Below are 23,619 nucleotides of genomic sequence, written 5' to 3' on the forward strand. Positions count from 1 at the left end.
GTGTGTGTGTGTGTGTGTGTGTGTGTGTGTGTGTGTGTGTGTGTGTGAGATAGCCTTTGTTTTTACATACCTTCATTTCTCCATCCCTCTTTCTTTCCTCCTTTCTTCACATACAGTGCTATTGCTTATAACAAAGAATAAAAAAGAGAGAAAAGTACTTTAACTAAGTCTCCTGAACAATACATCAGTAGTGCCCAGCATTATTTATTCAGTGGTCTACAACCTTTGTCCTCTATCTCAGCAAAGAAGGGGGGAGGTACATTCTCATAGACTCCTTCTAGGGCCAAGCTTGAGCTTTATCTTTATGATGTTCTCTCTCTCTCTCTCTCTCTCTCTCTCTCTCTCTCTCTCTCTCTCTCTCTCTCTCTCTCTCTCTCTCTCTCTCTCTCTCTCCCTTTTCCCCATTTCTCTCTCTCTTCCTTCATACTTCCTTTCTTTTTCTTCCTTCCTTTCTCTCCTTTCTTTTTCTTCCTTCCTTCCTCTCTCTCTCTTCTTTCCTTCTTCCTCCCTCCTTCCTTTCTTTTCTCATTTTCATTATTGCAGTCATTGTGTCTATTGTTTTCCTGGTTCTGTTTATTCCAGTCTGTGTGAATTCATATCAAACTTCCCATGCCTCCTCTCATTTTCCTTTATATTCATTGTTTCTTCCATTAAATCCTTGTATCATTATGTATTTAGCCATTCCCTAGTTCTTGGTCATTTGCTTACTTTATGGTTCTTTGCTCCTACAAAATATTCTTTTAAAAGAACATATACATTCACATCAGACATAAGAATACCAGCATTAGGATGAAAATTAGGCATTCTATTGTAGCATACTGCAGAAAGCAAGTGTGTGTCCATGACTCCAGGTATTTATAAAACCCTGAGGCAGCCAAGTATCAGAGGCATGCTGGGAAAGTTCTCACCATTGTTCACAGAGGTTTCTGGTAGAACCAAGATAAAGCTATTTCTGAGGGTGGGAGTGAGGAGAGTGAGGGATGAAAATTATTTACTAATAATAAATGAATAAATAATTTAATTGCTTAACATTGTACCTCATGCAGCTAGATTTACCTTGTACCTCTCATTTGCATTTATGTTCAATTTTGCATTCTAATTATATTTGTATGTGTTGCATACTCCTTAATTAGCTCAATAAAAGCAGGGGCCTTGGTTTTATTTATCAGGGATCCCAGAATCTTGGATTTGGAAAGGACCTCTGCATATGAATGAGAATCCTTTCCATAGCGTTAGTTAGTGGTCATCCAGCCCCCTCCCCCCCCTTTTAAAATTTCTTTTAAGGCAATTGGGGTTAAGTGACTTGCCCAGGGTCACACAGCTAGTAAGTGTCAAGCATCTGGTCTGAGGCCAGATTTGAACTCAGGCCCTCCTGACTCCAGGGCTGGGGCTCTATCCACTGTGCCACCTAGCAGCCCCCTGTCCAGCCCTTTTTGGGGGCTCGGCAATATCTGCCTTCTAAGGGATCTCTGTCAACATTTGGATAGCTCCAATTTTTAGGGAGTTTGTCCTTCTTGTCTACATTTGCTCCTTTGCAGTGTCTACTCATTATTCTTAATTGTGCCCTCCAAGGTCAAACAGAACAAACCTATGCCCTCTTCCTGGGTAATAACTTTTTGTATCATTGTATCTTCCTTTGTCCTTAGCCCCCAACCTCATAGCCACTTTGCACTGCACTCTACATATAATAAGTGCTTAAGTGATAAATAGAACTGTATTCAGTTAAGTAAAAAAATCTCACAGTATTCTCTAAGATGGTCCTATCCTGATTTTCAGTAAGATTGTTGCTGAAAGCCAGTTAAATGGTAAAGGAAGGTAGATTGCTTTCGAGACCTCTGGTACACATGATTTGAGGTAAACCTGCCCTTCTATCAAAAAGAGTATTTTTATTCTAAGAAATTGTTGGAAATAACCCTTGTCCTCCTGCTCATGTTAGAATAGCTTAGGTCAGGGCTGGGGAACTTTAGGCCTCAAGGCCACATGTGGCCTTGGGGCTACAGGTTCTCTACTCTTGGGCTAGATGGTGCATTTTAATTGAAAAAAAAATATTCTTTAATTATGCATGACTGTCAGCATTCGTAGAAAATATTTCTAGCCAAGTATAATTATGAAATACTTAAAAAATGCCCAGTTCAGATTTTCATCTTCAGAATAAAAAAATCTCTAGATCTAGAAGTATCGGACTCCTATTGAACTCAAGGAAATCTTTTCATTCATTAACATTCATTCTACAAGTATTTATTAAATACCTAATGTATGTGAAGGCCTGTATGAGGAACTGGGGCTATCCTTTCTCCCCTAAACAAAACCCTCAAAACAGCCTTTGGTTACAAGGAAAATACATTCTATTGGAGGAAATAACATGTAGACATATAATTCAGTTCTGTTCAACTTGAAGCGCCTACTGTGTGTAAGGCAGAGTGGTGAATTGATGATACAATAACAGAGGCAAATTAGTGATGTTTTTATTTCATTCCTGTGCCCAAATTTGGTTATCCATTCTCAGTCATTGGACATCCAGTTTGATTCACTTTATTAGCTGCCCTCAGAAAGCTTACATTCCACTCTGGAGAAGCAATGTGTAGACAGATAATTCAATTCAATTCAGTTCAACAACCATTTAGTTAAGTGAGTGTCTACAGTCCTGGGTGCTGGTTGATGCAGACAGCTCCTACCATCAAGATGCTTACATTTTAATTCTTTCCACTTGTATCTTCGGGAGGAGGTTAGAATAAAGCCCCGAAGAATATCCCCTAATGGTCTAATCAAACACAATGATCATTTACTCCTTTGGAGTTTTACTGGATTTGGAGAAGTCCTTTTTTGCTACATTTCATCTTGATGCTGTTTTTGCTTCCTTTGAAATCTTGTTCATTTCCCCTACCTTTGCCAAGTATTGTACATTGAAAAGAAAGAAAGAAAGAGTTCTTTTTGGTGCCTTTAGGGGCTGAATTTTATTTATTCTCTGAGTTGGAGAAGACGCCTCCAATGATGAATCCAATGCAAGTTGGTACAGGTGCTGTCATTTCGATATGCTTGCGTAGGCAATTGGCCCTAGGGACCCTTTAACAAAAAGTTTAACAAAAGTTAACAATAATGCTATTGAAAGGACTATTAGGATCAGATTTCCAGTTTTAACTGAACCCACATCATTCTTCATTCATTCATTCATTCATTCATTGGTGGGTACAGGTTGGATGCTTGAGAATTAGGAATTAAACTTTTCTATAGTTACAGAAGCCCAATGGCTTGTTTCTTAAGAAGTCATCTTCCCAAGCTCCTATTAAAGCATAAGATGGTAAATGACTCTAATTACTGAAGTTGAATACTGCTGGTCACTGAGTTATTGTTCTGTTTTTATTTAGACTTGGATTATCACTTGCATTTATCTTCAGCTGCTCCTATTCAACCCTCTCGTCAAAACCAAAGGGATCTGCGGGAATCCTGTGACCGATGATGTGAAAGAGATTACAACATTGGTAAGGAAAGAATACCTTTTGAAAAAAAGAAAAGAATACATTTTTAAAATGGGAGACATTTTTCTTAGATGAATTGGAGGGAATGCTGGCTGGTTGGGAAAATAAAGAGGGAAATTAATCACTTCCTTCCAGAGTCAGTGGAGGTAAGTGAGGGCATCGTCAGAAGTTCCAAGGAGTTTGCTGATGGAGTTGCCAACAACTGAGATGGCAGGTGATTAGTGAGTCAGATTTCGTCAGTTCCTCGGTGCCTACCAGTGATTCCTGTACTGGTTCCCTGGAGGCTGCTCTTTTCTTGTCTCGTCTTCTTATCCACAGTCCTTCAGACGCTTTGGAATGGGGAGGGCTGCATTGAGATATTATTCCTCATTATCTGTTTAGGTGGCCCCTTATTGTCACTTTACTACTGTGCTGCACTTAGAGTTGGGGAAGTTGTTTTTGTTCAGGTGTTTTTAAGTCCGTATCCAACTCTCTGTTCCCCCATTTGGAGTTTTCTTGGCAAAGATACTGGAGTGGTTTGCCATTTTCTTCTCCAGCTCATTTTACAGATGAGGAAACTGAGGCAAACAGGGTGAAGTGACTTGCCCAGGGTCACACAGCTAGTAAATGTCTGAGGCTGGATTTGAAATTGGGTCTTCCTCCCTGCACTTTATCCGCTGCATCACCTAGCTGCCCCCAGAGTCAGGAAGTTGTGGATTCAAATCCCAATTCTGACATGGACAAGTTGCTTATCCTTCTTGGTCTTTAGTTTTCTCATCTGTAAAATGGAGATAATAATACCTCTGGTACATAGGGCTGATGTGAGGCTCACATATTTAGGTAAAACATTATATCAAGTCAACAAGTATTTCTGGACTTAACTTCATGCCGTATTTAAATGAAGTGGATCTGCCTTCCTTGAATGAGACAGAAACCAGGAAGTGTCTTTCCATTTGGTTGGTGGCAGGGAGGATTCACCCAGATCTACTCAGGAAAAGGCTCCTTCATCAAGCAAATGAGATAATTAGACTATATGATGTCTAACCAAGTAAAGTCAAGCCAACAAGCTTTATTAAATGCTAACTATGTGCAGGCCACTGCTAAACCCTAGAGATATAGAGAAAGGCCTGTCCTCAGAGGGCTAACAGTCTAATGTGAGAGACAACGTGCAAACAACGTGCAAAGGTGATATACACTATATGTCAATTTATTATTATTATAATTATTATTATTATTAGATTTCATTAATGCCTAACCCAAACAGAGATTGGAGCCAGTAAATCATGCATAAGGGCAGGCAAGCAGCTCAGTGGATAAAGCTCTGGGCCTTGAGTCAGGAAGTCCTGAGTTCAAATAAATGAATAAAGCACCAGGCCTAAACTCAGGAAAACTCATCTTCCTGAGTTCAAATCTAGCCTCAGACACTTATTAGCTGGGTGATCCTGGGCAAGTCACTTAACCCTGTCTGCCTCAGTTTCCTCATCTGTCAAAGGAGCTGGAGAAGGAAATGGCAAACCACTCAAATATCTCTGCCAAGAAAATCCCAAATGGGGTCATCTAGAGTCGGACAGGACTGAACAACAACATACAATCACTCTTCATCTTGGTCTTTCTTTGTCTTCTCTGTCTTTCCTACTTTCTCTCTTCTAATAGGCTTTTGAAAAGAATGACATAAGCAGAAAACCAAAATTTTGAGGACTTTTATGAGCTGTGCAGAATCAGGAGAACAATTTATGCAAAAACCACAACACTGTAGAATTTTGGAAGTTGTAAGAACTGTGATCAATACAATGACTTCATAATTCCAGAGCCCTGAAGATGAGATATGCTGTCCATTACAGAGAGATGATGGATTTAGGGTTCTGAAAGAGACATGCATTTGTGACCGTTGCTACTGAGGCAGTGTGTTTTGCTATACTCTGCATATTTGTTACAGTAATTTTTTTTAGTGGGGTGGGAAGGTGAAAAAATAGATTTCTGTTCATTTAAAAAAAAGATAAGAAGGTAGAACTACAGTAGATGGGGAATGTTTATTGCATGTGCTTTCAGATGAGGTGACTGTCTTATTTTACTTTGTTACAAGAGACCTCATGAAGTAGGAGTAATCTGTACATGTTTGTAATGGGAAAACAAAACAGCAATAAAACTTTAAAAAATGTTAAAATACATTGCAATACAATTCCTAGTAATTTGGATTTTTTAATTTTTTAATTTAAAAAAATTTTTAAATTAAAAAAAAAATTCGCAGAAAGAGAAACTGGATTAAAATTCTAGTTCTTCTCTTACTGTTTGATCTGGGATGAGTCCCTTGACTTCTGGGCCTCAGTTTCTTCTTTCAAGCAAAGGGGTTTGGATTAGTTGGCCTTGGATTAGGAGCCCTCCAACTCTAGATCTGTGATTGCATTAATGCATGCTAATTCAAACTAAATGTAAGGTCAAGTCACATTGTCTCTCTGATATGCTAATAGGAGGAAAACCATTTCTCTCCAGCTTATTAATTGCATAATTTTCATGGGGGGTGAGATGTTTGTTTTTTTCACAGTATTAAGACAATTGCTTTTTAGGCATTTTCCTCCTTTATCAGCGCTATTTCTCTCTTAACAGTTCTCCATGTTAATGGTTCCTGTTCTGTGTCTTAGATTCACTACCCAGTGTCCAACTCTTCGTGACCCTGTGGACCACAGCATTCCAATAATGCCCTTTGGGTTTTCTTGACAAAGATACTGCAGTGGTTTGCCATTTCTCTCTCCGGTAGATTGAGGCAAACAGAGGTTAACTGACTTGCCCATGGTCATGCAGCTAGGAAGTATCTGAGGCAGGATTTGAACTCAGGTCTTCCTGACTCCAGGCCCAGCTTTGTATCCACTGCAGCTGCCTATCTGCCTCTGAGTGGTTAAGTATACCCATACAAAGACCTTGTTGGGTGCTTGTACTATCTCCTTATGTCCCTAGAGAATATCCCCTTTAACACACCCTAGGAAGTATTTGCTTTGTTGAATTGAATGAAGTCATTTTCTTGTGTAATCATGAATAAACAATAATTCCTGCAAGTCATCATTCCTTAAATCATTCCTTCATTTTTAGATCCTAAAAAATGTGAATTTTGGCCAGATCTCTCAGCATTCCGTTACTCATTTCATGTCATACTTTGCAAAGTTTAAAATGCTCTTTGGGTGTGAATTATTTTTATTCATTCATTATTTTTTGTGTGTGTGGTTGAAACTTAGGGACTGTCATCACTACCACTGTTTTGTAGGTCCTATCACTAACTACATTGACAGGTCTTCTGTAAGTGTTCAGTTAGATAGTGTCCTACTTTAGGGATATTTTCTAGACCTAGGTAAAATGGGTATAGGTTGAATTTGACCACTGAGGTCTCTACCAACATGAAATACTGTGAATCTTTCAAATTCATATTTTGATAAATTTGTAGAAACGTAGACAAAGTTTAACATTCTAAACTGGGATTGAGACTAGATTAGGTTGAAGAGAATTTTTTTTTTAAGTTTTCAATTCTCATAGTATATTGCCTATTTTACACTTTTGCTCATTCATTCAAAAAACTGATCAAGTGTGATAGTAGTTGTAGAGGGTAAAGAAAAAGTATAAAAATAGAGTCCCTGCCTTCAAAGAGCTTATGGTCTAGCTGGGGTGCCAAAATTGACACACAGGATAGAATAGTGACTGATTTGAGATGGTGCTTCTTTTAAAGACTGAAATAATGACTCGAATTTGTTTCTGGCTTCTGTACTAAGCCACTATGATGGGGAGTTTCGCTGGCAATCACTTGCTACATGAACTGTGCAACAGAGACCTTCAAGGACAAATGAATTGACATCTTGGCAACAGGAAAGTTGCCAAGGAGTCCAGGCCTCGCGCCAAGGTGACCCTGGCACACTGTCCATTTTCCGGGTATAACATTCTCTGCTTTATCTTTGCTCTCTCCTAAATTCATGTTTCTGAACTTAAGTCTGGAAGTTCTAACATGGAATCAAGCAACCTCATCGATGAGTATTGTCTTCAGGGTGCTGTGTTAAAGGGGCGCATATTATAATGATAATTCTTGTCTGTTCCTGTAGTTTGTTGTAAATTGAGAAAAGACATTTTATGGTTTTTATTCTAGCTTTATTGTGGCTTCATAAAATTATCGGATTATCTGGAACAGGCGTTAGAGGTCATTTAGCTCAAACCTCTCATTTTACAAATGAAGAAACTAAGTCCCAGAGAGATTGTGTCTTCCCTAATGTTACATACTGAGTGGCCAAACTGAAATTTGAACCCTGGTCTTCTGATTCCAAACCTAATTCTCTGATTACTGTGCCACTTTGCTTAATTTGTGGCTCACAAATAGAGCAACTCACCTTCCATGCCTGATTCCTCTACTCTTAGGCACCTCCCACAAAAACATAGGCATTTGATCCCTGTTTATTCTTTTTTTTTTTTTTTTTTGCTTAGGCAGTCAGAGTTAAATGACTTGCCCAGGGTCACACAGCTAGTTTAAGTGTCAAGTGTCTGAGGCCGGATTTCAACTCAGGTCCTCCTGACTCCAAGGCTGGAGCTCTATCCACTGTGCCACCTAGCTACCGTAGCCTTGATCCCTGTTTTTTTTATTCCAACATGACCTCCAGCGTGATACAGGGGAGAGGAAACTGATTCAATAGTTAGAGGGATTGGGTTCAAATCCTGCCTCTGATATCGACTACTTGTATGACCTTAAGAAAATCACCTAACTTCCTCGGGTCTCATTTTTCTCAAATGTAGAATGAGAACTTGGTTTAAAAGGCTTGTCCTAGATCAATAACCTACCCTCTTAACAATTATATAAATCTTTCTGTCTTGAATGCAAAATGCCCACTTTTGCTCATAGATGCCTTCTGTGGGGATGGGGGGATGGTCCTAAAATTTAACACACACACATACACACACACACCCCATTGATCTTACACAATATAATCATCCTTTTCTTTCTTCCTTTTTGCCCAAGTACAAATCCATTTTTTCATACTGCCATCTTAAGATCTAATTTCTTGCTTTAATTTTTATTTTTTTTCCCTCAATTACATGTATACATACATTTTTAACTTCGGTTTTTTTTTTTAATTTTGAGTCCCATACTCTCACCCTTTCCCCTCCCCTCTCCTTGAGAAGGCAAGTAATTTGATATGGATTTATACATGTGCAGTCATGCAAAACATTTCCATATTAGTTGTGTTGCACAAGAAAACACAGACCAAACAACAAACCAGAGAATTCATTTTTATTGTTACTTTCCAAATTCCAACCGGTAGTCTGTTTAAATTAGCAAGGTGTTTTGTTTTTTGTTTATTTTTTGGGTGGTGATCATAATAATTTTGAAAAAATTGAGTTTAACATTAAAAAAAACAGAATTAACTATATCTCAGACTGAAGAAACCCTAAGAAGGCCCAGAAGTAACCCACAGCTTGTTAGGCTGAGAATTCATTTATTCATTTAGCAAACATGGATTAAAAGAGGAGGTGCTAATTAGTAGATAAAATTGTTGAATTGCCCTTAGGAAGATCTCAGGGTCATAGATTTAAAGCTAAAAGGAAGATGAGTCTGTCATATCAGTCATCAAACATTGAGGGAAATCTTAAGTCCCTCAATTTTACAAAGGAGGACACTGAGGCACAGCGTGGGTTAAATGATTTGTTCTCAGTCACCCAGCCAAAATTTGAACCCAGGACCTCTGATTTGAGTTTAGTCCTCATTCATATAGCCCAGGCTGGTTCCTGTAAGACCTGACTTCAAATTCTTTTTTTTTTTTTTTTTGGTTGACACTTCATAGTATGAAGCTCTGTAAGTCTGCTGTTCAGTTTTCTCATTTGTAGGTTGTGGGTTATGGTGGCACCTTCCCTCATAGGACTGTTTTCATGATTATATGAGAAAATATATACAAAAATATTGTGAAAATCTTTAAAAACTAAATAAATGTAGCCTATTGTTACTATTATTATTATTCCTACTGTGTGTAATGTCCTATGCTGGACCCTGTGAATTTAAAAATAATTTAAACCATAGCCCCTTTTCTAAGGAATTTATGATGTAATGAGAGAACTAACGTAAGGACTTTGAAAAACTATGGAGAGCCAGCAGGGTATATATAGTATATGGAGCCTAGTGTTAGGCTCAGGAAATCCTGAGGGCTGGTCTGACACATACTGGCTATATGACTCTGGATAAGTACTCTTTGTCCCCCAAGCAACTCTTTGAGATTAGTGGCAGAGAAAGGGCTGATCCTAATTGGTAGAGAATACTTCACTAAGGGCTCCCAGTACTAAGGAAATCACATGTTGAGCAAACAAACAAAAATCAGAAAGAAAAGAACAAATTAGAAAGTGAGTGTATTGTTTAGTCATTTTTCAGTCGTGTTTGATTTTTTGTGGCCCCATTTGGGGTTTTCTTGGCCAAGATACTGTACTGAGTAGTTTGTCATTTCATTCTCTAGCTTATTTTACAGATGAGGAAACTGAGGCAAACAGAGTCACAAAACCTAGTAAGTGTCTGAGGCCAGATTAGTGTATTAGAGGAGTCTACAGTGTTGTGTCAAAGGGTGCGGTGGGTTCTAGATGTGGCAGTGGTAGGAGCACAATGCCTTTTCCCTCCCTTCTCCTCAGTATCACCTGTCAGCTAAGCTGATTGTTCCTAAGTGATAAGCAAACAAAGACAAGGGGAAATCCATGTGAAACAAGATGGAGGTGAGGTGGGGTAAATGAGCTATTGCTCGTAGTCAAATTGTTGAATACATCCCAGCCAACAGTGTGGTATCATGGGGAAATCACCAGTACCTCTAGATGGGACTGCTTAGTAAGGCAGTAGCTGGCAGGATTCATGGGAAATCTTGTCACCAATATGGGAGATGAAGATTGGGACACAGAAAACATCAAACCTCATATTGCTCTTTTATCCTTCTATTTGGTAAGGATATCTGTGCTTCTGGAGCAAATAGAGACCATATGATACAGATTTAGAGCCCAAAAGGAACTTGGGGGCCATTGAATCCAGCCCCCTCATTTTACATTGAAGACACTAAGTCATATTCTTCAAATTCATCAAAAATCAATGATTCTTCCTGAAGAAATCAGTTCAGGAGGAGTAGATTTGTTTCTGGATCAATATGAGGACACAGATGCCAGTGATCAGTACTTTAAAAGAGAGAATCCATCCACAGTGGTTGGATTGGGACCTGAAAAGTTTGGGAAATAGGAGTTTCTAGTAGCAGCTTTAAAGAAGGAGATAGCTGTAGGTTTTAGAAACAACATATTCACTGTGGAAAACCACCTGGCAATACAGATTTTGCCACGAAAGGTCATTATTAAGATGGAGAAGACCGAACAACCTGAGGGTCATTCAGCATAGGTGGACATGGTAGTTCCATGGAGAATTTTATGATTTATATAAATCCTATTGTAATATATGGAAAAACATAATTGGGATATGCAGTTCACCAAATAATGCTGTAACATTTTATGGGCCACACCAAGAATGTTAATGAACATCGTAGAAGTAGAGAAAAGATTACCCCTAGGCAAGTCAGGAATTTATTATTATAAGAAGCCTGTCATATGCTGAATTGGGGTTTGGCCCCAGAAATGAAGAAACTAATTCCTTTCCAGGAATGCCATCTACCCTGATGTTTAATGCCATTTTCTAGAGGAAATTCAACGGTTGGCTGGGGAACTTTGAAAAATGGGCCATTTATTTCTGTTAAACAAATGGGAAGGGCTTGTAGGTCTGTTCTGCAAGGTGGCTAGTAGTAGGAAAAATAAGAAAAGCTTATTGATACTCTAAAACCTAGGTAAGAACAGAACACTGGTGTTTCCTGAAAGCAAGACAAAAATCAGATTTGGTTGTAAGTTTTGTTTTTCAAGAAAAAAAATATAACCAATTCATAGTGCCTGGTAATGGGGGGAGGGAGAGGGAGGGGGGAGAGGGAATATAATAATATTTATAAAGCATACTGCAAACCTTAAACACTAAATGTTATCACCATCATCATTATTAACCATTTCCAATAGATTTTGATGCAGTGAAGATAGTTTTCATTTTTTAGTTAAGTAACTCTCCTTCCCTCCTGCCACCTTCTCTTTGTCCCATTAAAAATCTTTTGCTAGTTTGTTGATGATGGGAAATGCTAAATATTTAAAGCCTGAAGTTACTAATGCAAATGGTTTTGCTAGAAAATTTTAAGCATTCTGTATCTTATTCTTCCGTTTTATATTTAGGGATTTGACATGTGTCGTTATCTGTAGTAAGCCTTGCGAATATTAATAATGCTTAGAAATCATACAATAAGATGTGAAACTTTTTTTACATTTAAAAATTAGTGGATCCCTTTTGATCTTAAAAGTAACAGTGTCTGTAAGCATGTGATTTTAAAACGATTTCCATTCATTTATTTTAGTTTAGATGGTTAAATGGAATTTGCTGTGTTCTTGAAATGTGATTTCTGTACCTGATGGCATGACAGATGCTAACTTTTTTTTTTTCAGTTTCTAAACTTTCCTGGTAAATACGCTAAATGAACCCATAAACATAGGAGTGTGGGGGGTGGGAAGAACACTGACTATGGCATGAGAGGGCCTGGATTCCAATCCTACCATCTCTGCTTTAGTGTCTCTGTCATCTTTGGTCAAATCACTTAATCTCCTTGGGCCCCGGTTTCCTTATCTGTGAAATGAGAGGATTGGACTTCTGTAGGAGACCTCTTCCATCTCTAGATTGGTGATGCCATCAGGGAGTTCTGGTCAAAAGTCACTGGAGGATGACAATAGCAGTGCCCTCTGACCTCCTCTTACCTAATCTGGTTCTTTTCTTATATTAAGAGTATAATAACAATTATAGAGATAATAACAATTCACACTCATGTAATAGTTTCTAAAATTTGTATAGCAAATCATGTTTGCAGAGTACTTTCCATGTATTATTATCTCATTATTATTCTCATTTGATTTTCACAAATAATAGGTACTATTATTATTATTATTATTATTATTTCCATTTTAAAGATGGAGAAAAGAGAGACTGAGAGAAATTAAGTAACTTGCCCAGAGTGGCACAGCTAGTTAATGGCTAATTGAACTCAGGTCTCCCTGACTCCAGGTCTGACACTTTGCTGCAAGGCTGAGAGAAAGAAGTGGGGACTTTAAGAACTGAACAGACGTGAATAAGGAGCTAATAATTTTATTTTATGGTTTAAAGTTAGAAAAACACTTTTAATATATTATCTGAGCCTTATGACATCCCTGTGAGGTGGTTACTAGGGGTGTTATCCCCATTTTACAGATGAGGAAAACAGAAGCACATAGAATTTCAATAAGTGCTCATGATCTCCTAGCTGGTTAAATCCTAGTCATGGGTTAGAACTGGAAGTCATCTAAGAAGTTATCTGGTCTGATGAGGTGTTATCTCTCTCCTGATAGAATATAAGCTCCCTGAGGGCAGGTGCTTTAAAAAAAAATTTAATTTCTTTTGGTCTTGGTGTTCTCAGAACCTAGCACAGTGCCTGGCAAATAATAGATAACTGATGTGCTGGCTGATGAAGTGATTAACTGATTAAACTGAGGCTAAATGACTTGCCTAATATCACATAGGTAGGAAATTGAAGAACAAAGTCTTGAATCTTATTTTCTGGTGCCAAACCTGGTGCTTTCCCTGCATGCTAATGTCAGAAGCAGACTATGAATCCAGATGTTCAGCATCTGATCTTCTACAAGGAAACCAATGACTGAAGTGAGAAGACCTTTGGATTTGAATCCTGCCCCTGATACTTAATAGCTTTGTGACCTTGTGTAATTCATTTAACTTCCCAGGGCCTCAGTTTCCCCATCTATTTTGTTGTTTAGTCATTTTAGTCGTGTCTGACTTTTCCTGACCCCATTTGGAATTTGCTTGGCCAAGATGTTGGAGTGGTTTGTCATTTTCTTCTCCAGTTCATTTTATAGATGAGGAAACTGAGGCAAAAACGGTTAAATGACTTGCCCAGGGTCACCCAGCTAGTAAATGTCTGAGGCTGGATTTGAACTCAGGTCTTCCTGATTGCAGATCCAGCACTCTATGCACTGTGCCACCTAGTTACCCTCATATATAAAATGAGATTATCCAAGAAGTTGTCCTCTGAGATCCATCTAGCTCCAAATCTCTGATCTTTTTTTTGACTCTCCGTTTTAATTTGAGGACAGGATTTCTATTTAAACCTTTGGGTAATAATGAGGGCTTTGCATTGTATTCCATTGGGAACACGCAAGGATTGGAAGAGCAAACTTTAAACAGAGCGAAGGACATTGCTGTGTGAATAGAATGATTCTAAGGTGCATACAAGAAAGGGAGAGTCTTTATGCAGAGGTGGAAATAGTCTCATGGGTAATTAATTTTTCTCTCCTATTTCAGCATTTTTTTTCTTCCATTGAATTGATCCCTTTGCAATCTGAGTTGTTCCTTCCTTGCATTAGGTGGCAACCCATGCTGTGCCCTCCATGGCTCAAGTTTGTTTGCCCAGGGCTATTCTCATGTCACTGAAGCACATGATTTATGGCTTTTACAGGCTCATTTTTTGGGGTTTTGTCTTGGACAGGCTGTATTGCTCCACTGTCCCCATGGTTTTCATTGGAAATCATCCTGGCATGTTTACTCAGCATAAGAGTTCATCTATTTACAGAACATTTTGCTTTGTTTCTAAAAATGTTGCAAGACTTGTTTCAAATGGCAAACCCAGACCTACCTAAAGAAAGGGTCAAATATTTTGGGCGAAGATGAATCGAGCTTTCGAAACTTTCGCCTCTGTGGGACAGTTATGGTCCAGCTCTTTATCCTTTCAGAGTCTTAATGGAAGCAATAATAAATTGCGCTCATGGGAATGATGCGAGTGACTTTTCTGTGTCTCCTCCCTGCTGTTCCCCTGGTAATAAAACTTGTTGGGGTGATTTGTTTCTACTTGGGGGCATGTTAATTAAAAATGCCATCATTACCTTCTCTTAACACTTTGATATTTAAAAGTCTTAGGGGTTTGATCATCATTAAAAAGAAGAAAAGAGCTTTTGGTTGAGTTAGGTCAGTGTTCTCATACCCAACTGGTAAAGGAGGAAACAAAATAGAAGGTTAAGTGTCTTGAGTAAGGTCAGTGAACAAGTCAGCGGCTGGGGATGGGATCAGAAAGAACTCAGACGTTCCGGTTTCCTAGTTCTGTGGTTCGCAGTTAGCCTGTGGCCATTTATTTTAAGGAAACATTGTCAAATGTCATCCAAATTGTGTTCTGGAAGTTTTGAATCATTTAGATTTTTTTTTTTAAAGCTTATACCTGGTGTGGAAACTCCCTTTGCTGATTTGAGATTGGCAATTTATTTGGAACTCAGAGTTTCTGGGGTCATAGATATGCACAGTGGATAGGGTGCTAAACTGGGAGTAAAGAAACCAGAGTTCAAATCCCACTTCAGACACTTACTAACTTGGACAAAGTCACTTAATCTCTCTGGGCCTCAGTTTCATCATCTATAAAGTGGTGGGCCTCAAAGGTCACTTCTAGCTCTCAAATCTATGATGCTATAAACAATACAACAAATATTTAGAGCTAGAAGGAACCTCAGATTTCATTGAGTCCCTCCCCCCCGCCATTTAACAGAGAATTTAAGTGACTTACCCAAGGTTACATTGACCCAGGTAGTAAGTGCAGAACCAGAATTTGAACCCAGACCTTAAATCCAGCACTTAACATTCATGGAAAATGCATGGAGGTACTGAGAGGTTAACTGATTTACTTGTTGTGTGGTCACACAACAAATATGGGCCAGAGGGCAAGACTTGAATTCAGTTCTTCCTGACTCCAAAGTCAGTTGTCCATCCATATACTATATCTCTTACTCTAGGACTTTTTATTTACAGTACTTAGCAATGCATGTTTTAGAGTGACAAAGTCTGTTTCTATGCATTTACTCTTGTATTGTCAGTCCTTACTCTTGGCAAAGATACTGTAGTGGTTTGACATTTTATGCTAAGCCTCTAATCAGAAGAATTATCTACCTCTGCTTTGAAAACACAGTAGATTCCATAAAGCTAGCCCTTCTCCATCCCCAGCTCCCAGATGTTCATTTTTTAATGATCACCAGAATTTTTTTTTCCCTATGAAGGGTCAAGAGAGAAGTTTTGTTGTTCATTGGCCCTAGAGCTGTTGGGAGGGGCTTCTGAGGTCACCTCGTTCAACTCCCTCATTTCACTTCTCTAAGGGTCATATAAGTAGTACCCGTGTGATTCAGATTTAGATCAGAAAGAGATCCTATTATTTTTGTTCTGTTGTTTCAGTCATGTCTGGCTATTCGTGGCCCCATTTGTTTTTTTTCTTAGCAAAGATATTGGAGTAGTTTGCCATTTATTTCTCTAGCTCATCTTACAGATGAGGAAACTGAGGCAAACAGGGTTAAATGACTTGCCCAGGATTACATAGCTAGGTAAGTGTCTGAGGCCAGATTTGAACTTGTAGGATGAGTCTTTCTGACTCTAGGCCCAACACTCTATCCCTTGAGTCACTTAGGTGCCCCAAACAGAGCTGGAATTTGAACCCAGACTCCTTGATTCCAGATCCAATTCATTGTCTACAAAACAGGATTAAACATAAGAAGAAAGTGAATTTTTTGCTATGATTCATTATCTCCAACACTTCAAAAGCTAACTCAACCAAACAGTTTCATTGAATTGTGATCCCTTTATAGCTGGGGTCCTTTACCTTGGGTTCCTATAGAGAGTTCAGGAGACTTGTGCACTTGGATGGGAAAAGAAATGCATTTTTATTTTCACTAACTTCTAATTGAAATTTAGCATTTCCTTCAGTTATTTAAAAACCTTATTCTGAGAAGGGATCATGACACACAAAAAAGCGAAGAACCCTGTTATACAAGGTGACCTATTTAAGACAGTCCTTTAATCATTTTATCAGCTTCATTTCTTTCAGGAATCCTCTCGTGGAAGGAACAAAATGAAAAAGCTAGGGAACTTACTCATTGTTGTCCCTTAGTTAATAATAATAATGATCACCTAGGAAAGTAGATACCAGCAATTTTACGAAACACTTGGGTCCCCACTTTTCAAATCTTGTTATGTGTCATGGTTATTTATGCATCTTACTGGATTGAGGATACCATAAGGGCAGGGACCTTGTCTTCTATAATTGTTGCACCTCCTGGGTAATATCTGCACCCGTAGGCAGTACAGACAACACCAGTGTAATGTCTTTTATCTGTAGGAAAAGCATGGCGGTCTCCTTTTATTCAAGTGTACCTTTGACTCCACACTTTTTAGTTTAATATTTAAAGATGACCCAGAAAACTCCCTTGACGTTTCTTTGTACATTTTTTTAAAAACTGCACATTAAGATACCATAAAATAACAATCTAGGTAACTTTGAAAACTGTACTCCATTGACCCAGATGGTTCTCTGGGCAGGAATATTGAAAGCGGATAGGCTAATGGATTTAGAACTGGAAGGGACTTTGAGTTCAGTTTATAGCTGAAAGTCTGTGACAGTTGCCTAGGATCACACAGCAATCTACCTATTACACCACAGTGCTGCCTCAATGACTCTCAAAAAGTTTTTAAAAATGGAATAAAAATTTTCTGTATGATTCATCGGAGCTGAGCATCCAATAAACTTTACTATGCCTCTGGGCAAGGATGATCTACAAGGTAATGAATTCCTGGTTCCTGACGCGGCACCTTTTTCTGGTGCTATCTTGTCCATTTCAATTTAGGGATTCGTGCCATTCTGTGGTCTCTAATTGGTGGGTGGAACACGGGCCTTTTTGGGTAGAAGTGAGGAGTCCTGTTTCTTAGGTTCCATAACAGCCGTACATTCAAACCTCAGTTATCCTCTGCTACCTTCATTTCTAGTCTGTTTTTCACCATCATGCACTAAAGTTTAGTTGAGACAGCAGGACTAGAAAGGGTCCCCATAAACCTCATTTTTTTAATGGATATTGACCAGGGGTGGGGAATCTGCAGCCTTGAGGCCACATATGGCCCTCTAGGTCCTCAAGAGTGGCCCTTTGACTGAATTCAAACTTCACAGACCAAATCCCCTTAATAAAAGGATTTGTTCTGTAAAACTTGGACTCAGTCAAAAGCCACAGGTTCCCCACCCTGATCTTGACAATTTCCATGACTGGTGGAACTTAAGGCTTCAAACCAGTAAGAGACATTGTTCTAGTTTTCCCTTTTTTTTTTTTTTTTTTATTACTCCCGCTGTCCAAACATATTTTGCTTCAGGGTATGGTAGGAAGCCAAAAGACCGTTGCTTGCCAAATGTCTGGATCTCTATGTTTTTAAGCTGAGGCTGCCCTGGATGGTGCCCTTCTGTCCATAACCATGCCATTTTTCTACCTCCATATTCTTGAGAAGGCTTTTTGATGGTTTGATTTTGTTTCCGTTTTTGTTTTTTTAAACCAGCTCTCCTTAAGAGACCTCAGAGGAGGAACCAAATACATCTGGTCATGCAAGGTTAACACTTCATCAAGGAATATGTTTTTGATTGTTTTAGGCTCTCTGCAGTCTTGTATGGTTCTACCATAGAGCTCAAGTCCAAAGGGCATTGGCATATTTGGCATTTAAGTCATTTTCTGCTCCTCTAGAATCTATTTCTTTTGTTAGTATAAATGGATGGGTTGTGAAATATTTGCACCTAATTAATTGCCTGATTAATGCTATTGACAAGATCCTTTGGGGAAAAAAAATTCTAGAGAAACCTTGCAACTTTTGTGATCTGTGATTTCTGTGTCAACATTTTAAAAACAACTCATTAGGAATCTTTAGCTTGCTTTCCCTTTTTTCTTTAGACCCCTGATTCCATTCTATCCTAAATATTACTTTCAGGTGGATTCTCCTATAATACTATTTAAATCATGTCATCTTTATGCCTAAAAGAGTCATTAACTTACCCCTTCACACACGTAAGTATATACATTCTTCCATCAGCTACTATATCAAATCCAAATTCTCTTGCTTATCATTCTTGACCCTCTGTAGTTTGTCCCCATCCTAGCTTTCCATTCTTATCTCCCAATACTTCCCTGTGACCTTGGGCAAGTCAGTTAATCTTACTCAGCCTCAGTTTCCTCATCTGTAAAAGAGGAATATAATAGCACCCAGGTCAGAAAGATTGTTGGGAGAAACTGTTAACCTTCCAGTGCTATGTAAGTGCTAACTATCATCATTCTTATTATTAACCTTCTGTAATGGCAGAATTAGACTTCTTATCAACTGCTATGCTATTTGCATTTGTACTTTTTTCATGTCCTGCTTTAGCCAATTTTCATCATCTTTCAAAATCCATCTCTGTTCTACCTTCTCTTTCCCTGATGACATACTTCTGAGAGGTTGGATTAATTATCATAAGATTGTATCACCAGGCAGTTAGGTGGCTGAATCAATTGAGTCCTAGACTTGGACTCTGGAAGAAGGGGGGAGGGTGTAAGGGGTCAGAGCCTGTCTCAGATACCCTTAGTAGCTATATGACTCTGGATATGTCTCTTGACCTTTCTGGGCCTCAGTTTCCTCATCTGAAAAGAGACACTGCTAGGTGGTGCAGTGGATAGATTGCTGGGCCTGGAGTCAGGAATACATCTTTGTGAACAGTGTATAGATTGCTGGGCCTGGAGTCAGGAATACATCTTTGTGAATTCAAATCTGACCTCAGACACTTCCTAAATGTGTAACCTTGGGCAAGTCACTTAACCCTGTTCACCTCAGTTCTTCATCTGTAAAATTAACTGGAGAAGGAAATGGCAAACCACTGCAGTATCTTTGCCAAGAAAACCCCAAATGGGGTCACGAAGAGTCAGACATGACTGAAACAAGTGAACAACAAAAGTGAGGATAATAATACCACTGACCTCACAGAATTGTTGTGAAGATTATGCAAGAACATGTGTGTACATACATGCATATTGTATACTTATGTCTGTGGACAGACACAAATGTATACACGCACAATACATACATACACACATAATGTGCACATGTGTACAATACACAGGCATGTAAGTACATCTAGACTGTGTGGTGTGCACACACACGTGTGCATGAACACGTATATGAACATGTGTGCTTTGCAAACAGTAAGGAGCATTTATAAAGTGCTAAACAAATGTTTGTCATTGTTCTTTCTTTGTTCACCACTCAGCACACTGAGAAAGTATTAACTTAGGCTGTGATTATACAATCTCTGACTTAATTTCCCAAGTTCTCTTCTGAATAAGTTGGCAGTGGATCAAAGAAAACAATAGAAATAGGTTTACGTATCAGCTGTACATTGAAACTAACCAGTGGGGTCTATGGGGGGACCTTCACTCTAATAGTATCCTCAGGGTCCATTTGCTGGGACTCTCTTCTGGAGTAAAGCACTTGGTGCCTCTTTTTTTTTTTTTTTTTTGCTTTTTGACTAGGCAATTGGGGTTAAGTGACTTGCCCAGAGTCACACAGCTAGTAAGTGTCAACCAGAGCTCTATCCACTGTACCTAGCTGCCCCAGCGCTTCTTTTTAATATTTCAGGATTTAAATGCCCATGAATTGGGTCCAGAAAAAACTGACTGGTATTAAACTTCAGATTCTGTGGACTAATGATCAGAGCCAATGTGTGGGTCATAGAAGTCCTGTACTAGGCATTCCTGATCTTCCTTGTTGTGCTGGATCCCTTGGGCAATGTGGTGAAGCACATGTTTTTAAAGACATAAAAGAAAATACTCAGGGTTACAAAAGAAATCAATTATATTGTGATATTTTTCAAAAACGGTTTACAGACTCCATGTTACCAATCCCTGTGCTATGCCTTTTTTCTTCTTTATTTTTGTTACCATTGCATTGTTTTGAATGTTACCATGCATTGTTTTGGAAACAGAACCCGCCACCATCACCATCACCATCGCCACCCCCACCAACAAATACTTTATTCATTATACTCTTCTTTTCCCCTCGTGCCTATTAAAAACTGAACTAGATGATTGGGATGCAATGGATTTTTATTTTTCAAATTGTGGTTAAGTTGGGTCTAGATTGGCCTGGGATACCAGTAAAACAGCTTGTGTTCAGAATGCATGTCACTTCTTGTCATGTTTATTCATCTGGAATAACTTTAATTTTACGCGGCTTGTTCTTAAAGGAATATAATGTTGCTGATCTGTTGTGTATCCAGTTCCAGCTTTCACACCTGCAGAGGCATCTACTGTGTCTCTGCTGCCAGTGCCTACCTCTGAGCATTGCAAATAAATCAGGGAGTTCCCTTTGTTTTTCAAAGGTAGGGATTCTGAAGGGAAAAAAAAAAGCAATTATACAAAAACATGGAGAGAAGTTTGAAGGAGAAGGGAGAAAAGTAACCAAGTAAGAGCAAAAGAGTAACATCAATGTATCTATATTAGTGAAAAAATGGAAGGAGGGGATTCTTCTTAAATCACATCACCATGTGATTATGGCACTACCTTTTCTGGAAACGTTCTGTGGCTCCCTATTGCCTCTAAAAAAATTTTTTTTGTATGTCACCCATTGGCAGTTTGGTGAAGCCAATGGAATTCTCAGAATAATGTTTTTATATGCTTAAAATAAAATACAGGATCATATTGGAAATCAGTTATTGAAATACTGATCAAAATATTAAAAACAATTCATATATACCAGATTAAGATGGTCTGCTCTAAAATAAAAGCTAAGCTCCATATTCTGACATTTAAAGTGCATCACAGCCTAGCGTCAACCTATATAGTGTCTAACACAGTGCCTAGCACATAGTAGGTGCTTATTGATTGATTACCTTTCTAGTTTACTTCATATGACTTCCCATCATGCACTCTACATTATAGCCAAGCTGGGCTACCCGTCATGTCCAGACCTTGACATTTCATTTTCTGTCTCAGTGCATTTGTGCAAACTGTTATCAGTGCCTGGGGTGCATGTTTTCTTTGTATCTGCCCTTCAGCACCCTTACCTTATTTCGAAGAAGATTCTTTCACATGTCACATCCTCTTAGAAGCCTTCCTTATTTCATAGAATCAGATTTCCCTCATTTTTTGGATGAGAAAACCAAAGTCCAGAGGGCTTATGACTTTTCCAAGGTCACACAACTTGTAAATAGCAGAGTATAGGTATTATGGCTGCAAATCTTAGGTTCTTTCAGTTGCACGCTATGAAAGCCTTCCTCCTCGCCTGGCCTCAATTTGTTAATGCTCTTTGTCCCCAAATCATCTTGCTATAACTTCTTGTTGTTCAGTTGTTTTTGGTTGTGTCTGACTCTTCATGACCCCATTTGGGGTTTTCTTGGCAAGCACTGGAGTGGTTTGCCATTATCTTCTCCAGTTCATTTTACAGATGAGGAAACTGAAGCCAACAGGGTTTAATGACTTGCTAGTCACATAGGGTCACACAGCTAGTAAGTATCTGTGGCCAAATTTGAATTCAGGTCTTGCTGACTTTGGGTCTGGCACTCTATCCATTGCATTACCTAGCTGCCCCTTGTTATAACTTACCTGTTCACATTTCTTGTTCCCCTAGTACATAGGCTCTTAATCTGGAGTCTGTGAACTTTAAAAAAAAATTGGAAAATTATTTCAGTATGAGAATCAGTTTCCTTCAGAATCCTATGTATTTTATTTCATGCATTTGAAGTCAAGATTCTGAGGCTTCCATAGGCTTCACAATTCAAAAAAGATTGAGAGATGCCACCCTAGTACAATGTAAGCTTTCTGAGGGCAACGTCCTGTTTGACTTCTGTCTTCGTATCCCCAGTGCTTGGCAGATAGTATTAAGCACCCAGATGCTTAATAAATGACAGTTTAGTTGAATTCAGTAAGAGTAACTTCCTTTCAATTCAGAGACATTCGTAGTTACTCTTGGGGGAGGGTGGGTTTGTTTTTTCTTTGGGGAATTGAGGTATCAGGAGTAAAGAAGAAACTGGTGTGTAGGCTTGTAGGTAGATACAGCTAAAATGAAGTCAAGGTGGAAGGAAGTCAGAAGAGGACAAGGTCGTAGTCTGGGAAGAATACTTCATCTGAGGTCTGAGAAAACTCACATTCAAATTCTTTTGACAATTAAATACATGTGTGACCTTTGGCAGTAAAGTTAAATAATTTTTTTTCTAAAAAATTTATTGTTATGTTTTTTTTTTTACATCACCTAAGTTTCCTTCATCCCCCTGCCCGTGCGTGTAACATTCAAAAAATAAAGAGAAACATTCAACGAAATCAAACTGTTCATTTAAAAAAAAAAATCTGACATTCTATGTAGTCTTTCACACCTGTTCCGACCCTCTACCTCTGCAAAGGGGTGGTGGGAGATATCTTCTTATATTTCCTAATTAATCTTGTTAAAACTAAAAACATCTAAAACCACTTCATCATCTCAGTAGATTCAGACTTAAACCTTTTAATGTTTTTCCCCCTCTGAGCCTCAGTTTCCTTATCTGTAAATGAGGAGGTTGAACCAAGTGACCAATAAAACCCCTTCCATACTTTTCAATTTTATTGTGGTCCCCAAAAGTTTTTGTTTATGAGGGTTATATTTAATCAATATTTATTAGAAATTAAAGCATCTTTGTATTATATATTATGTTATATGTGTATATTATTATATATAATACATTATATATATTATATATAATATGTTATATATATTATATGAAAATAATTAGCTCATGGCCCCTCTGAAAGAATCCCCGAGGGTTCTCTGGGCCACACTTTCAGAACCACTAGCTTAGAACACTGAGAGGCTGAGTGTCTTTCCCAGAGTCACACAGCCAGTATGTGTCAGAGATGACTTGAACTCAGACCTTGCTTGTTCTTTCTCTACTACTCTGAGTCTCATGCATCTTGCATATGAGGAAATTGAGGCTCAGGTAAAGTTACTTGCCTGAAGTCTCATAAATAATAAATGTCGAAAGCAGAATTCACACCCAGATGTTCCCTGGGATATTCAAATCCAATATTTAAGGTATTAGGCCAGTCTGATACGCTCACTGCCCCTCTGATAATCCTTGTGGTACCTCATTCACCCAGATGGAATGAAGAGCACTCCGTCTAAATGTTGATGCCTTCTAGGGGTCAACAAGGGAACAACAAATGGAATGAGAAATACTCCTTCTAAACATTATGGGTTGTAGACCTGGAACCTCCTTCACCCAGA

At 38.6% G+C, this 23,619-nt stretch overlaps 1 protein-coding gene across 3 annotated transcripts in view; it reads left to right on the top strand.

Annotated features, from left to right (window-relative positions):
- The window catches only part of KITLG (KIT ligand), a 144,522-nt gene that overhangs the window by 51,330 nt on the left and 69,573 nt on the right, over positions 1–23,619 (top strand). For all 3 annotated transcript variants that reach the window (XM_027842528.1, XM_027842527.1, XM_027842529.1), the window contains exon 2: positions 3,366–3,479. In XM_027842528.1, coding sequence (XP_027698329.1) covers positions 3,366–3,479 — 114 coding nt within the window. The remainder of the gene's footprint in view (positions 1–3,365; positions 3,480–23,619) is intronic.

Source organism: Vombatus ursinus, unplaced genomic scaffold (assembly GCF_900497805.2).
Source record: "Vombatus ursinus unplaced genomic scaffold, bare-nosed wombat genome assembly UNPS02014874.1, whole genome shotgun sequence".
Classification (NCBI taxonomy): Eukaryota; Metazoa; Chordata; class Mammalia; order Diprotodontia; family Vombatidae; genus Vombatus; species Vombatus ursinus.